The sequence below is a fragment of the Aaosphaeria arxii genome, assembly GCF_010015735.1.
Source record: "Aaosphaeria arxii CBS 175.79 unplaced genomic scaffold BU24scaffold_6, whole genome shotgun sequence".
Lineage (NCBI taxonomy): Eukaryota > Fungi > Ascomycota > Dothideomycetes > Pleosporales > Aaosphaeria > Aaosphaeria arxii.
This window is the reverse complement of record NW_022983479.1, coordinates 1,384,724-1,400,994: the sequence shown is the minus strand read 5'-3', so window position 1 is coordinate 1,400,994 and position 16,271 is coordinate 1,384,724. Positions and strand designations below refer to the sequence as shown.

Below are 16,271 nucleotides of genomic sequence, written 5' to 3'. Positions count from 1 at the left end.
ACTGGAGTCTGCCTTTGCTCCCTTGGGTGCTTCAAGCCCAGCGCATCGTGCTCAGCCCGCTATCCCATCTTGTACCTTGCTGAACCTGCTCTTGGACCTCACTGTAGCTCGTTATTCTTATTGTTACTATGATGCGGATGATATCCATCTTACATGACAGAGCCTTTGTCCATCTCCCTAACATATGAATAAAATTCATAGCATAGAACCTGGATTTCCCTAACAGCCGTTGTACCATTCTTACCTCCTGACTATTCCAATGCACGTCATGTTATTTAGTCTCATACTCCTGTTCCTACTACCTCCACTAGATTAGCTGTCTGAAGAACGCTAGTTTGTCCCAGATTATCTTAAGGCCACTTATGGATAGTAGCGCCAACTACAGCAATGAACAATCTATTCTAAGACACGAAGTCATTCTCGTATGTGATAATTAGCTTCAACAACCCATGCCCTTTGACTGACTCTGGTAAAATCCACTCAAATGCATTGATTTACAGTAGTGAACGAGTGTCAATACGAAATCTGTAGTATCTCTTCTCTGTAGCAGCGATAGTATAATCCTATATTCCCCTCCTACGAAACTCGTTGATGCTCCTCACTATAGCTGCAGCGTTCTCTCCACTGCCGATTCAGGAACTTTTCATTAGGCCATAGAATTTTACAGGCTTGTTGATCCAGTCGTTGCATGAGGACTTCTTTCTTGCGAATCCTCAGGTCTGCGCCACACTTGTGTCTCGTTTGATTGGCATTCATGCAACCTGTTCGAGGTTTCGAATCCTACTCACAATCAAGATGGATTTTCTATACGAAAAGGATGGTCCCCTCACTCCTTCATACCTGCGCCTCTTTTCCTCAGCCTCCTTCTTTTCAGTTAACATGTAGGTGTTATATTTGATGTTCTATCATCGCGAGCCTGCAATATCACCAATGACGTCTGTAGGGACTACTTGCAGCAGCTTACCCCTGAGGTTTTCAGGTAGAAGACCTCCTTCCTCTGCCAAATCTCGCATTTCTAGAGATTATGGATCCAGAATCCACTTACTAAGTTTCGTGGTGAATGTATTATGTAATCAAATTCCGCCAAACAGGCTTCCTGAAGAAGCATAACGTACGAAGCGGGTTTCACCGCTGCAGCTAAAGGGCCAATCAAAATGTAGTATGATCCAAGTGCAACCAATGCGAGGGTCGACCGGAGCTTACGTAATGCGCCTGGGATTCAAATCCGGGCACGCCCAAGTGAACTCATGTCTTCTAGGTGTAACCTTGGAATGGGCAGAGCCCAATATATAATAGATAAGTATCTGAAGTAATTGCAAATATATTTGAACCCTTTGAGATTAAGTTCTTACTTCTCAAGATACGGACCATATCCCAGCTTGTATTCCTTCGACCTTTACAAAACTTCCGACGCCTCCAATCATGACGCTTATTGACTTGAGCACAATCCCGAGCTCTGCAAGCTCACCAGACTGGGACGTGCCCAAGGTAACAGTGGGACGTGGCAAACATCTTGTTACAAGGACCAGTACAAGCACAACGACCGTGATTGGGAGAGCACTGAAAGAACTTGGATTGGAATTCAAGACGTTTCTCGCTAGCAGCCCGTCTTTGCAAGAGCTACACAAGTTTATTCGCCCATGGATACTGCCCGGGTCAAACCAAGTCCAGCCTATGGTGCTCGAGTGGATGAGCTACTTCGGGAGCCCCGTTATCGCCGCCAAACTGGAACGGTTTGACTTGGTAGCTGCCCTGCTCGACTGTGGCTTTCAGTTTGGTCCGGGTATAGTAACTCATGCAGTGGAGATTGCTGTAAAAACCAACAGTCCTGCGACATTAGAGTTTGTTCTTGATCGTGGTTGGGATATAAACCAGAGCATACGCTTCGATAGTGTGCCTATCTTGGGGTGAGTGCGACCACTCTGCATTGCATGCGATTTGGTAGACTGAGATGGGGACTGACGGACACTAGACAAGTTGTCGACAATCGAGCCCTGGTCGAGTGGTGTCTTTCGCGCGGCGCAGACCCGAATGGTACTTGCGCGAGAGGTTATACGATAATGCAACGCGCAGCTTCAAAAGCTACACTCGCTACGGTCAAACGCCTGATAGCTGTTGGCGGCGACATCTCACCTACCTCTCAGTCAGCGGGCGTTGTCGCTCATGCCGTCGAGGGACATTCCGAAGATAAAAACCGGATACCCATCATTGAGTACCTACTCAGCGTTGGTGCAGACATCAATGCGGTCTATTTAATACAAGAGAAACATGATCAATTCTGTTTGGACTATCTCGCAATGGACAAAACAGCATTGCACGTCGCGATTCACAGAGGAGATCGAACTCTAATCGAATATCTTCTCGTGCGAGGAGCCGACGCAACGGCAAAAACGAGGAACCGCTTTACTAACATGCGTTGGATGGATGTTGTGGAGTTTGCGGAACACAGAGAACACACAGACTTAGTGGGTCTATTGCGAGAGGTTAAGGAAAGCGTGGAGACCTGATGGTATCTCACTAAATGATAGTATTATCGCATCCTATTTTTTTTCCATTTGCAACTTTGCACAGGCAATTATAGACGATGAGACACACGAAACACATCTATATAGCAGCACAACAGTAAATGCGTACAACAAGAAATACGAGAAGGTCAAAATAATGTCCAGATGCCTTGTTGATTTCACACTGTCAATCTTTATTTAAAACTCTATGTCTATACCCAAGTCTATGTCTATACCCAAGTCTATGTCTATGCCCAAGTCTATATCCATGCCCAAGTCTATGTCTATGCCCAAGTCTATATCCATGCCCAAGTTTATATCTATGCCCAAGTCTATGCCCATGTCTATTTCTATAGCCAATTTGCCAGACAATCACCACAGCCTATCGTCCACATTTACCCTTCCAATGATAATGATTCGAAAATTGACCACAATATTCTCCCTCGTACATGCAAATGGAATCGGACACACAGTTAGTGTTTAGAGGCGTGACGCAGCACCCTTCGCAAAGACGAAGTTGATGCCATTAGCATCGTTCGAGACAACCAAGTCCAGTGCATCATCTGCAGACTGTGCGTCATACGGTTTGATGGACACCCTGATAGCCAGCTTTCTCTGGATGTAGTTCACGATCTCTGTCTGAATTCTGGAAGGCAAGTCTGTATGGGCGTATAGTCGACCCTTGGCTGAGCTTCCTTGCACTCCAAGCTCTTTCGCCTGCGCAACGATTTCTGCTAAAGGCGTTCTGATATCGTCCTCGTCTTCGGGATTGATATGGGCGAAGACTATCGCAGTGTTGGTGTATAGAACAAGTGCACTGCACCCCGCAAAGCCAGCCGAGTATGCGATGTCACCTTTCTGCCATGTCCAAGAGTCGATCTCGCCCATATCTACTGGGGTGACGTCCCCACGTTCAACGATGACGTCACGTTTGTTGTTGGTAACCTTGAATTTCTTCGCCTTCTTGGGCTTGACGTTCTTTCCCTTGCGCTTCAACTTAAAAAGTGGACAGCTGCCTCCAGATTTGCCGCCGCGAGCGAGAATGGGCTCAATGCCGTTCACAGCCACATTTTCAGTGGTGCCAGATGCAACGGAACTAATTCTACGTTAGATTGGGATAGCCAATGGGTGAACAGCTAACTCACGTGATTTCTGGGTCCAATGCAAGGCCTTGGGCCAAGGAAAGGCCATACGCGATGAGAGTGAGAAGAGACAGACGCATTATGATTGATAGATTTGGAGTCTTTATGGTGGTTGTTTGTAATGATGATGTGGAACAAAGAGCGCGGGGGTAATTTGGAGAGATGCAACAGGAATCGAATAGACTCAACTGGGAGTGCTTAGGTTTATCTTTATGAAATAGAAAGCGGTCCACGCGTTCAATGCTGGATAGGATCTTATGAATGAGAAGGTAAATTTGGCTGTCTGTTGTATTCTGGAAACCATCTTGTGAACATTTATACCCATTGATTCTTGTCTTCAGCTCACTGAGGTTACGTATCATCCACGCCAGCACCGAAAGTCTGTAACTCTTCAGAAATGAATCCCAGAATGTGTCCTTCTGAAAATATTCAACACAGTTCAAATAAGGATTCGTCTTCTGGCCAGTTTTGACGATTCAAGAGGCTTGTATCTCTCCATCTTCCTGCCTGAGCCACTGGATGACGCGAAGGGAGGGTTTTGTGCATCCTATCTAGACATATCTATTCCGAAGAGACTAATTAACTAATAATCAATCCAATCACAGCTATTCTCTATACGAACGTGGCTACGAGGCCTACAGGGCGCATGCAATTCACTGTTTCAGGAAGATGTATTGTCAGTTCCGGAAGTACGTTGGCAAGTTCAAGAGACACTTATCACACAAGTGGCTTCGTAAAGCAATCGGTATCAACTCGTGGCCTTTGAAGTTGAATGTTTATTGTGAAACTATCATCAAGAATCTCTGTGTGGCAATCACCGGAGACGTATTCACAATCCGGACAGAGCATTTCGTTCCCTGGTGTCATGTGCGAATAGTTAGCATGGGTAGAAACACAAAATATAGATTGGACTGGACTAACCGAATATGCATGACAACGCAGCAATAATCGGAAAGAGATATGATCTCACAAGCTCAAACTCGCAAAGTCGTAGAAGTAAAGCACTACCCTAGGTCAAGGTTGACAGACGAGGACGCAAGCCTTCCAGGGCAAAGGGGCACAACCACCAACAACTTTGCATTCGTAGGAGTGCTGTTTTACAGCAAATCGGGCGTTCGATTGCCCACGCACACGGATAAGGTTAATGGCTGTGTTGATTTTGGTAAAAGATACTTCTAGTATTAGAGAGGAGATATTGTGAAACAAAAGCATTCTTCAACGACTACAGACACGCAGTAAACGAGGCCAACCGTATATATTAGAGACAGAAACCTCTTGATAATTTTAGTCCCTGCAAAAAAAGCAAAGACTCCTCGTATGGCGCTGCCTTGTAGCGACTGCGAATGCGGCAAGTGATCCAATCTATCAATATGACAAGACGACAAGCAGTGATTGCGCCATTATCAAAGAGCATAGTCTTGACGTCTTCTCTAGAGGCAAAGAAGGGATATTAAGCCTTGCATGTCCGTGAAGTCGTCATAGACTCCGTTTCATTGCCATGACATGTAGAGAAAGAACGACGTAGTGTTTCAAGTTTGTGATCATCCCGGCCAACGTACCGAAGAAGAATAACAAAGGGTAGAACACGACGAAAGTAAGCACTAAGAATAATGGGAGATAACTCTTATTTCCACCTCGTAGAGGTTGTTCAATACAACATGCCACTTTATTTTGCAAAATAGACACAGCCACATGCATTTATCTATGGCATGAACCAACACGAGGGGCTTCGCCACGGTCGAGTAGTGGCCAACGTTGGGGGCTTATCTACTTTGGGAAGTTGTTTGGGGAAACGCTGTGCGAATTTGCATGCACTGGTGCGAGTTCCTCGGTTGGAGGTTCGATGTGCGATGTGTGATGTTTGGGATGAGAGATTCAAAGTGCGATGTTCGAAATGAGTGATTCGAAGTGTGAGCAAAAATGCAAGACCAAAAAGTAAGCAACAAGTCTGGGACCAAATCGTTACACTGCATTTGAGGATCTTTAAGGATTTCCCTTAGCTTGATAACTCGGATAATAAAATCATACACGGACAAGGACAAGCTGTGTATTCTTTTGGTGACAAATGTTGTTGGAAGAGGGACGATCTATACTCTTTGATGTTCATAGCCCACGGATATACGACATGTGAAACTGAGACAAATCCTTCCACGCCACAGGAGCTCAAAAACTATCGATTCGCATGTATGGTCCCGATTGCTATCACTGCAGGGTAGTGTTACGCCCGAAAGTAGGTTCACTCTCGTCCAATCGTTTGCGCAGAGCCGAAGGAAGAGAAAAACAAGAGTGAAATGCTTAAAGCCATATGCAATTTCATTTTAATATTTCTATGCTCTAGAGAAGCGTGCTCCTACTACATCTATCTAAAAGCAGATAATGATAATATACAAGTTCGCTAAAATCTTTCCATGGAACTCTAAATCCTCTTCAATCTCTGTTTCCCGTTCTAGACAGCCTCATTCTTGCACATTGTGAACATCCTCTCCATTGCCACTTGCCCAGCGGCTTCTCTTCCTGATCTCCACGCCCCAGAAATAGAAGAGAAATGGAACCACGCAGAAGACCAGGGCCAGACAGGCTAGAAGGATGCCAGCCGAACGATAACTCATCCCCTCGTACATTCTCTCCGCCACCAGAGGGAAAATCGCGCCAACCACATTCCTGACCAAAATTACGCCCGCGAGGGACGACGCCGTGTACTGTCCGTACGAATCAAGGACGAAGTTCAAAACGCCTAACACCACAACAAATATTCCTGCGCCAAACAATGCAGAAGCGATGATAGGTACGATCCAATGGACTTTCGACGTGCTGCAACCCGCGAACCAAAATAGCGAGACTGGGAGCAAGAAACACGCAGGCAGGCTGAGCCATACCCGAGATTCCGGAGTGCGAACTTTTTGATAGTGGCGCTCTTGAATTGGATAGAGAGCACAGCCGACGAGGGATCCAACGCATAATCCGAGGAAAGTAAGGGATGTCTGCGCATGGCTGAAACCATGCAAGCGGCCGAAAACAAGAGGGAACGACTCGTTGAATAGGAACACCAACCCGTAGATCAATCCATTGTACAATGCAGCGGACAGAGTGATGGGTTCGGTGAATAAAAATCGGATGGGCCTCGTCAATGTGACCTTGAACAGATGTCCCAGACTAACTTCTTCAGTCGGATTTCGAATCCTCGACGCGCCGTTTGCTAGGCCCTGTGCGGCCAACTGGTCCCGCAATTGATTTGATTTCTTCGTCAGGATAATGGTGTGCCGTGTCTCAGGCAGCGTGGTCACAAGAAGAAGCCATGCCCCGCCCAGGACTGCCATGAAGAACCAGAAAAGCCAGCGCCAACCAAACTTCTGAGCAAAGTATCCTGTCAACGGCAGTGCCAAAGGGGGACCAAGAGTACTGCTTAGACCATAAATAGCCATAGGTGCACCACTGAAGTCTCGCTCCCATAGGTCTGCAATTGTTCCTCCAGTGTTAGTCAGAGGCGCAGAACCAGCAAGTCCCTGGAGGAACCGTAATCCGATTACTGTATTCATATCTTTTGCCACGGCTACTGGTGCTTGCATAATGACTAGCAAAAGCCAGGACCAGATGTAAATCGGATTGCGACCCCAGTGTTCACTGAGTGGTGCTAGCAGCATTGGACCGAACGCGAAACCTAATATGTATGTCGACAGACCGGTGGTCACCATCAGGGACGAGCAATGAAATTCTTCTTTGAGCGATTGCGATCCTGACGAGTATCCACCAGCGCAGAGACATCTATTATGACGTTAGCTTGTGCCGATACCAAAGAAACGACTAGTTGCGTACGTCAAGACATTGAGCATGCTCACAAAACTTGTGATATACCACTTCCGAGCTTTGGACCAATTTCGCGGATTGTCGATATCATGAGCGGCGAATGCTAGAGTAATCGGGGCCCTTTCGTCTGGGTGTAATCGAATCCACGAGAAGGCTTCGTATTCCGAAAGTTTGAGTTCATAATCCTGACATTCTTTACCGAACTCATCGTGAGTGTGTGGGAATTTGTTTCCAGCCAAGGTTTGACTTGAGCATCCTAGCTGAGCCTCATATGAGGCCAAGTCATGATGTTCTGTCCGTTTGGCCGAGTCGAATTGCTGGACGACGTTCATGTGTACTTTGGTGTGAATTGGATGAGTGTCGATCTATTGCGAATACTCTAAAATGTAATGTAGTTGTGATGAGTAGAATCCATCATTGCCGATAGAATAATCCTTATTTAATATTGCAACTGTTCAGTAATTGTCTGCTGTTCAATGCTATGATTCCGATGAATGCAACAATAGGTATCTCGATGTGGCTCAGACAGGAGACGGGTGGAGTGATCATGCCCCCACGAAAATCCAAAGCCAAGCCTGGCAGGCTGGACCGAACAGCCGACCGCTCAAATTCTTCACCCAACACGTCTTTTGTCACCGTTACTTTGCATCGAGGCATTCCAGATTCTCAGAAAAGAATGTCGTGTTCAATACTTTCTATGCGTTGAAATCACAGCCAAGAAATTCCATGGTTTTCCACAGTGATGAGTGACGCGTACCAGCTCTTGTTCAGTGCTGATGCAAAGTATAGGAGTCGATGCTGGAGTGATTATTCCATCGTTTCTGAAGCGAATAACATGTTAGTCACCTTCCACCTTCAGAGATAGAGAGTAGCGGTGTATATACCACAGCTGCATACATGCTACGCTTGGCGAATTGGGCTCTTTGATCCAATCGAAATCATTATGAACAACAAAATCATGTGCAAAGCTATTCTATTTTTATATTAAAGAGTAGTGAAATATTTTCAGTATGTCTGTGTTAACTCCATAAACAACAGAGCACGCGTTTTCCTTGGCTAACAATGTTGTCATGGTGGAACAGGTCCAACGATCTTTTTGTATTCATTGATGATCAAGTACTCTCCTACACCACTGGATTAAATTTATGGCTACGGCATATGGCAAACAAAATCAATAGTTGGTTGTTTCAATATCCGGCAATACACATCGACGCATTTAATTGTGGCTTTCGTTAGCTTACTACCAAACCAACACAACACCAATCCATTGAGCTGCAATTCTTTGGGTTATCTCATTCAATAAACAGTTGCACGTCGGTCAAGTAATGAGGTTATAGACATCCATTGTAGACTGAGTAGCAAATCAGATACAGGCTACGGTACTTCCTCCCTTTCAAATTTGCCCAACTCCCCAGGATCATCCCTCCAGAACAGTGGCTCGCCCAATCTGATCTAACAATCTGTGACCCTGAAGGCCTTGACAGGCTGGCTCAGAGTCTTCTTCCAGTCATTGCAAGAGTATCCAACTTGGTTGGTGCAGCCGGCGTCGTTGTACAGGTGGAGGCAGCAGCTCGAGTACCAAGCATTGGCCCAATCCAAAGCCTTTCCTTTGGCGGTCACAGAGGCCTTGCAATCTCTGTCTCCCTTTCCATTCCAGACGTTTCCACCGAGAGTCAAGGTCCAGGCATTGATGGCTGCTGGAGCAACTGCGAGCAAGGCGATGTTGGAGAACTTCATGTTGACTGACTGGGCTTTGTCAATTTTGCACTGAGGCGATACTGGAGAGTAGAGTGAGACTCTTACAATTGAGGATTGGTGGATTCGATTGAGAATGTTTTGATTTCGTTTTCTTGTTGTGGCAGTGAGCTGTGAGACTGAATCAAACGCTGCAATCGACCATCCTTTTATACATTTTCTGTTCCCTTTCTTCTCCCTTTCCTCCTTCCAACCGACGATGGTCCTCATGCAATCATTTCCCGCATCCATCTCCTATTACGCTCTTACCGGATGTTCATTTCTACTCTCTCTTCGCATTCTCGCATTCTTTGCTCTTTCGTGCTTTGGCCATTCGCCAAAGGAGGCGAGAAGCCCTTGCATCCCTGGCAACTGCGGCTGAAGCAATTACACGATTTAATCTAATCTTCGTGACCACGCATATCTCAGGACCCTTGATCTACCTACCGAGCAAAGTCTTCCCAGTGGTCAGGCTGTACGACTGTTCCTGAACGCCCACAGTCCGGGGTAACCAGATCCCATGATTCCATTGGTCGGTGGCGCCGGTGATCATCCCAATGGAGTATCCAATCACGCCGGGTCGCCGATGTAGAACGCTGGTGAGCATATTCCAAGGCTGCAGAGTATTACAGAAGAGTAATATGTGCGCGCGACCTTGGCTTAATTCTGGAACGATCAATGGAATCGGGCCTGTAGGGCATAAGCGGGGAATGCGAAAAAGCATGTGTCTATGAGGTTATATTTGGATTGAAGCCTAGGGGTCTGGACTTTCTTGAGTCTAAAGTGGGTTTTGTTGGTTCGCGAAGCCCAAACAAATTTAAAAGTTGGGGGCGGAAAGGAGAGCTGAGATGCCCCAATATCCTTCCAGTTGGGTACCACAACAAAGAGCGCGTGCAATTGGGGCATCTCTTAATTAGTTGTGAGCCCTTATATCTCACGATGTAGATGACCGAAGTAATGTGCTTCAAAATCAGAGTGAAGTGGATTACTCGAGGGAGCTGCTGAAGGTTTCATCGTAAGGTGGTAACACGCAGCCACTAAGGAGGTTACCCCGCTGGACAAGTAAATTTTCCCCAACGTCGTCGCCCCGCAGTCATCTGTCTCCTTTAACTCGATGTAGTAGTCGATTTGCTAAAGATATCTTCATTGCATCTGCTAACCGATGCGAAATCCTACGAATGCGAAGGTTCATGCGACGGCTCTACCCGAGGGCTTCGAGTTGGCAAAGAGTGTGCATGTCGTGAGGAGGGACGGACTGTTCCGCCTTTGATAACCGTGAACAACAGCATAGTCAACGACATGCTTTTTGCCTTTCAGTAGTTTTCCTGATAGTAAACGCAGATGAGGCTACTGCTATCGATTTGCTCTCCGTTATCAGTTGCTCTAGTCGCAAGTAAGCAAAGCCCATAACGGCTCAGGCGCACGCTAGGACCTGGCTCCACGAGCTTGATCACAACAAGAAATGCCGCCCAACTCCCTGACTCCATACTTGCCATCCGACATAGCATTCTTATCAGACATCACAAGAGCCGTGATATCGTGACGTACGTAGCATGTCTTCGGGTGAACAAATCCAGGAACCCGCCAGAATGCGACGATCCCCCTCCAAAGTCGGATGGTGCCAAGTTGGTACTTCTTCGGCGGTCGGAACAATGATCGCTGCACCTCACCGTAGAATTGAAAGGTAACATCGCCAAAGAACGATCTGCCATCATGCCTCGGAAATGTGCTGCCGAGATTTTGTATATACATGTATCTGTATAAACGTTGATCGTCACCATTGGAAAAGTAGTCGCAGCTCGTCCATAAAACTTCACGATGGATTGGAAATACATTGCAGTGCGCCTCAGTCTTTTGTCTATGCAATTCGGCATTGTACATGGACATAGTTTGAATATAGAATCATCTGTGCCATTGGACTTGACTCCATACTACAATAACCAAGGATTTGGAACGTACCCGGGAGAAGCCTCCTTCGACGTCCTGAATCAATCGTACCCTGCATTCCCCGCTCTAGACTACGGAAACACCTCTTTCGCATCCCGAACAGGCATCCGCTACAACCTACCAGGATACCGCGGACCTTCCACCCCAGACAACATAATCTGCTCAGGCCAAACGATCAATGTATCATTAGAAGGAAAGCCCTACTTCGCTGCATCATTCCTCCATTCCTCGGATGTACGCAGCAAGAAGGTACTCGGAAACGTCACGTTCAACTATGCGGACAACACGACATCAGTGAAAGAGCTTCGCAGCGAGCCGTGGTGGGCATTTCTCACGATAACGCGTGGAGAGCTCGTGTACGATTCGTTCTACACGGACAACTCGACCAACTGGAACACAAGCCATATCTTCGAGTTTGAGGCCGCACTTCAGCCGGGGAAGAAACTAGTTTCAATCACGCTGCCGAACACAACGAACACGACAGAGGGTCGGATTCATGTTTTCGGCGTAAGCCTTTGGGAAGGTAGTGATGCTGGTATTGGCGTCCAGAGCGCGAGACCGACCCAGAAGTGGTCGGAGGATGGGTCGCAGCTTGTGGAAGTTATTCTGAACAATTCAGGTGACGAATGTGTTCATGGAGAAGGGTTAAGTATTGAGATCACGGGTCAGGGAGTTGAAACAGTCGAGGCTGGGTATATCAAACGACTATGCCCTGGCGACCAGAAACGCGTCACTGTCGCTATATCCGGCTCAGGCGCAAAGGATCTCGAAGTCATAGTTAGCCAGCGCGATGAAAAGATCCATTCTCGCTCTTTTAAAGATGTACAAATCGGGCTCACTAAATGGACGACAGACCACCAAAACCTCGCCCGCCACGAGTCGCCGGAGTGGTTCGACAACAGCAAATTCGGCATCTTCATCCACTGGGGCGTATACTCAGTCCCTGGCTGGGGAAACTCGACGCCCTACGAAAGCTACGCTGAATGGTTCTGGTGGTACACTACGCATCTCGCGGGCGACAGGTCCAACTTCCGGGGCTATCGCGAAGAGACCTTTGGCCCAGAACTCAACTACGACGACTTCTTCCCCAACTTCACTGCCGCCAAATACGACCCCAAAGAATGGGTCGATCTGATCGCAGACGCCGGCGCGAAGTACTTCGTCATCACGACAAAACACCACGACGGCTTCGCTCTCTTCGACGCGGGGAACACTACAAACCGCACGAGTCTGCACTACGGGCCTCAGCGAGATCTAGTCAAAGACCTCTTCGACGCAGCGCGCGAGCACCAACCCGCCCTGAAACGCGGCACCTACTTCAGCATACCAGAATGGTTCAATCCGTCATGGGGGCCCTACGGCTTCACGCAGTTCGACCGGCCCAGCTCGACGTCGCATCCGGGCATCATCGCGCGGAACCCGTACACGAACAAGACAGAGCCGTATACCGGTCACATCGAGGTCGACGACTTCATCACCGATGTCATGGTTCCGCAGATGGATATCCTGGCGTACGAGTATGGCACTGATATCGTGTGGTGCGATGCTGGTGCTTCGAATGGCACGGATGGGTTCGCGGCGAGGTGGTTCAATGCGGCGCGCGAGCAGGGGAGAGAGGTTACGATTAATTCGCGCTGTGGCACGGCGTTTGTGAATGATTTCGATACGCCGGAGTATGCGACGTTTGCGACGCCGCAGCGGCAGAAGTGGGAAAGTAATCGGTAAGTCTATGAGTGATGATATCAGATGAAGAGGGGAATCAAAATGTGGCGTGAACAAGAGCTGACAATTGATGTTAGTGGCATGGATCCTTTCAGCTATGGATATAATCGCGCAACGCCGGACGAGGAGTACATGAATGCGACGACCCTGATCACGACCTTGGTAGACATGATTTCCAAGAACGGCAATCTGCTCCTGAATATCGGTCCTCGAGCAGATGGCAGCATTCCCCAGGTTGAGATTGACAATCTAAGAGAGGCTGGAGAGTGGATCAAGAAACACGAAGAGGCGATCTATAATACTACCTATTGGTTTAAGCAAGCTGAAGTCGTGGACGAGGGTGTGAACATTCGGTTCACCCAGACAGATGACGCGTTCTATATTCTCTCTTTGATTGAACCAATTGGTGGGAAGCTGGTCGTGGATGCGCCGATCCCAATCTTGAAAGGGGATAGGGTGGGTCTCGTGAGTGCTGGCGAGGAAGGTCAGGATCTAGCTTGGAGTAACGACGATGGTGTGCTCATCATTGAAGTCCATGGCGACATGGCTGCGAAAGTCGATAAGTGTTGGGTTTTTAAAATCGAATACTTGGCTTAAAGACGATAAGAAGTAAGACTGAGATGAGCATCGATTATTGACAAGTATGGCACCAAACATTGCAAGGAATTACTACATTTCAAAGTAAACATTGTAACATTTCTATGGGTATTGTGAATGCGGCCGATGCAAATGCACCTTGTCGCGTTCCAAAACAATCTCTAATCATATGGCATTCATGCGCTGTGGCATGATGAGCAGGTCATATAGCTCAACAATATGACTGCGGGGTATAATTATCCTCCATGGTATAACAACAAGCAAATCAAAGATTGACACTTTTTTTGTTCTTTCAAGTCGTTGTGGATATTGCAGCATCAAGCTAGCTTTGATAGTCCAGTACAAAGTACTGAATTTATGATTGCTCGGCGGCAGCAAGACCTCCATTGGGAGTGAGGTTCTCGGACTTCTCGCCACGAGAATCCTTGGAGTTGCGACCAGACTCCTCGTCGGAGAAGTCAGAAGCATACTCGCGAGCGCGAGCCTCGATCTCGGCCTCGGTCATATGAGGAAGCTCCTTAGCGGCGCGAACATAGCTCATGTTCTCGCAGTAGCCCTTGGCGAAGATAAGATCAATCTCCTCGAGGCTTCGGCCAGATGTCTCGGGGTAAAGGAAGTAGATGATCGGGAAGAAGAGTGCGTTCATGACGGCGAAGAAGAGGTAAGTTCCCCAGCCGATACCACTCAACATGACAGGAGTAACCATGACGATGAAGAAGTTCCAAAGCCAGTTGGAGATAGTGGATGTAGCGTTAGCCTTCGCGCGAGTCTTGAGGGGGTTGATCTCGGCAGGGTAGAGCCAGGGCAATGGCAACCAGGTGGCACCGAAGAAGGCGATGTAAGTGAACAAGCCAACGGCGGCACCCTTTGCGTTCTGCTCACCGCCTGGAATGAGAGCACCGAAGGTGATGACCATAGAAAGACACTGTCCAACGGTTCCCCAAAGGAAAAGCTTACGGCGGCCGACACGCTCAACGGCAAACCATGAGGTAGTGGCGAAGGCGGAGTAGACAATCATGTTGACACCACCAAGGAGAAGAGCCATGTTGTGATCGACACCAATGGAATTCTGGAAGAGAATGGGGAAGTAGTAGATGACCGCATTGCATCCGGACAGCTGCTGCATCATTTGGGAGGAGACTCCCAAAAGCATACGGCGAAGGTGCTGGCTCTTGCCGTTGGTGAAAAGAGCAGAAACTGGGGTAACACCGCCATGGTGACCAGATGCACGGATACCATCAACAATGACGCCCAACTGAAGCTGAACTTCGGGGTCGTCGCGACGTAAGCCGTTCAGCCCAGCCAACACAGTCGTGGCCTCCTCCGTACGATCCTTAGTGAGCAACCAACGAGGCGACTCCGGCAGGGAGGTCATCATTCCGAGAACGATGAGCGCAAAGAGGCACTGGAAAGCGATGGGGAATCGCCAGGTGAAGTCGTCGGGTCCGTAGAGACAGCCATAATCAATCCAGTAAGCGATCAACGTACCGATGGCGACGTTACCACCCTCAATACAGATGAGTTTACCACGGCTCTTTGCCTTGCAGCACTCTGCCTGATAAGTTGGAATCGTCGAGGTGTTGATGCCATTGCCGATACCAGTGATGCAACGACCAATGATAAATTGTGCAGTTGCGCCACTGCCGACAGGAACAGAAGCGATCTGGATGATAACTCCAAGGATCATGACAGCACCACCAAGGAAAATGGACTTGCGACGACCGAGGTAATCACCGAAGGTCAAGATAAAGCAGGCACCAAGGAAACATCCAGCAGCATAGATGGCGACAACGAAGCCCTCGTAAGTACCTTGTTTGGGTCAGCATGGCAGTCTTGACAGATGATAAGTGGGAAACGTACTGTCACCATCGACTTCGGGGAAAGCAGTGGTGAATGCAGGGGAGCTGACGATACCGCTCATAACACCCTGATCGTAACCAAAGAGCAAGAAATCAGTGGTCGCGACGATAGTGATGAGCATTTGCAGGGCTCGTCCAGAGGCGCCCCAATACGTGGGGACGCCCGCCTCAGTCTCTGAAATTCCCATGTTGAAGGACCGATAGCCAGGGCAGATATGCGGTCACAGATTACACGTGGAAGAGGGGTTTGGGTGAAGTGTGCGGAGAGATGGGGATTTGGTTGCGGAGGAGAACCCCATTCTTATAGCTGATAAGCACAATATAGACAGGACGTTACCTTCCATGACCTACGTCGTGTGTTGAGAAAACGGGCATACCGAGTTGGCCAGTGATGTCGTTTCCTGAGCATAATCTCCCACACCATTCCACTTTTTCGCCTTGCACGTGGAGAAACTAGAAGCAGAATTCTCGAGAGGTCGGACTTGGCTTTCGCCATGACGGCGACAGACGGGAGAGGCGCCCAAATAGTGGGAACAGGCAAATGAACGGGGGAGCCCCAGTGGAGAGGGAAAGGCAAGCGGAGGCACCTGAGGTGGAACAAGCATGGCTGGGCAGTGAGAAGTTTTAGTCTTTGCTCCGAAGCTGCACCGCAAAACCCTGGCGAATCTTAATGTAGCTTATGCGCCGGTAGCAGATGATGACATGAGAGAAATCATGGGGAAGGCCTAGTGAATTGACTGTATAATTCATTGTCCTCGACTCCTCGTTGTAGTGATGCGCCCCCTTAGAACATGAAGTCCTGTTGTTGAGTTGTGTCTCCATATCTTTTGCTATCTTTCGCGAGGGTACATACAATATTGCAATGCATCCGATGATAAGCTCCGACTGAATACGAAATCTTCCTTTTGGCTGGCAAATGCCCCCCCTAAAGCTTTTCTTTCCAATGAGGGTGGTTGTATGGA

At 48.1% G+C, this 16,271-nt stretch overlaps 6 protein-coding genes across 6 annotated transcripts; 2 read left to right on the top strand and 4 right to left on the bottom strand.

Annotated features, from left to right (window-relative positions):
* Positions 1-1,274: 1,274 nt before the first annotated feature.
* On the top strand, positions 1,275-2,617 carry BU24DRAFT_483362 (ankyrin). Its single transcript, XM_033533281.1, has 2 exons — positions 1,275-1,907; positions 1,973-2,617. Exons 1-2 carry the CDS (start codon positions 1,423-1,425, stop codon positions 2,505-2,507), a joined length of 1,020 nt encoding a protein of 339 aa, XP_033381921.1. The 5' UTR covers positions 1,275-1,422; the 3' UTR covers positions 2,508-2,617.
* Positions 2,618-2,984: 367 nt separating this feature from the next.
* On the bottom strand, positions 2,985-3,726 carry BU24DRAFT_411306 (uncharacterized protein; the record flags this gene model as incomplete). Its single annotated transcript, XM_033526042.1, has 2 exons — positions 2,985-3,600; positions 3,650-3,726. The coding sequence occupies 2 exons, from the start codon at positions 3,724-3,726 to the stop codon at positions 2,985-2,987; spliced, it is 693 nt and encodes a 230-aa protein (XP_033381920.1).
* A 2,220-nt stretch (positions 3,727-5,946) lies between these two features.
* Positions 5,947-8,227, bottom strand: BU24DRAFT_452442 (MFS general substrate transporter). The gene is made up of 2 exons (XM_033531189.1): positions 7,460-8,227; positions 5,947-7,408 (listed from the first exon to the last, which is right to left on the bottom strand). The coding sequence occupies exons 1-2, from the start codon at positions 7,780-7,782 to the stop codon at positions 6,103-6,105; spliced, it is 1,629 nt and encodes a 542-aa protein (XP_033381919.1). The 5' UTR covers positions 7,783-8,227; the 3' UTR covers positions 5,947-6,102.
* A 535-nt stretch (positions 8,228-8,762) lies between these two features.
* Positions 8,763-9,547, bottom strand: BU24DRAFT_424579 (uncharacterized protein). Its single transcript, XM_033528543.1, has 2 exons — positions 8,925-9,547; positions 8,763-8,829 (listed from the first exon to the last, which is right to left on the bottom strand). Exons 1-2 carry the CDS (start codon positions 9,434-9,436, stop codon positions 8,814-8,816), a joined length of 528 nt encoding a protein of 175 aa, XP_033381918.1. The 5' UTR covers positions 9,437-9,547; the 3' UTR covers positions 8,763-8,813.
* Positions 9,548-10,737: 1,190 nt separating this feature from the next.
* On the top strand, positions 10,738-13,450 carry BU24DRAFT_434575 (glycoside hydrolase family 29 protein; the record flags this gene model as incomplete). Its single annotated transcript, XM_033530035.1, has 3 exons — positions 10,738-10,813; positions 11,085-12,852; positions 12,931-13,450. The coding sequence occupies 3 exons, from the start codon at positions 10,738-10,740 to the stop codon at positions 13,448-13,450; spliced, it is 2,364 nt and encodes a 787-aa protein (XP_033381917.1).
* Positions 13,451-13,805: 355 nt separating this feature from the next.
* Positions 13,806-15,651, bottom strand: BU24DRAFT_452440 (general substrate transporter; the record flags this gene model as incomplete). Its single annotated transcript, XM_033531188.1, has 2 exons — positions 15,311-15,651; positions 13,806-15,259 (listed from the first exon to the last, which is right to left on the bottom strand). The coding sequence occupies exons 1-2, from the start codon at positions 15,495-15,497 to the stop codon at positions 13,806-13,808; spliced, it is 1,641 nt and encodes a 546-aa protein (XP_033381916.1). The 5' UTR covers positions 15,498-15,651.
* Positions 15,652-16,271: the final 620 nt, after the last annotated feature.

Excerpts from the sequence above, each read along its gene's own strand:
- BU24DRAFT_483362 (XM_033533281.1), top strand. The coding sequence starts at position 1,423 with ATGACGCTTATTGACTTGAGCACAATCCCGAGCTCTGCAAGCTCACCA. Across the intron at positions 1,908-1,972 it reads GATAGTGTGCCTATCTTGGG|ACAAGTTGTCGACAATCGAG; the intron begins GTGAGTGCGACC and ends GACGGACACTAG.
- BU24DRAFT_452442 (XM_033531189.1), bottom strand. The coding sequence starts at position 7,782 with ATGAACGTCGTCCAGCAATTCGACTCGGCCAAACGGACAGAACATCAT. Across the intron at positions 7,409-7,459 it reads AGCATGCTCAATGTCTTGAC|ATGTCTCTGCGCTGGTGGAT; the intron begins GTACGCAACTAG and ends ACGTCATAATAG.
- BU24DRAFT_424579 (XM_033528543.1), bottom strand. The coding sequence starts at position 9,436 with ATGGATGCGGGAAATGATTGCATGAGGACCATCGTCGGTTGGAAGGAG.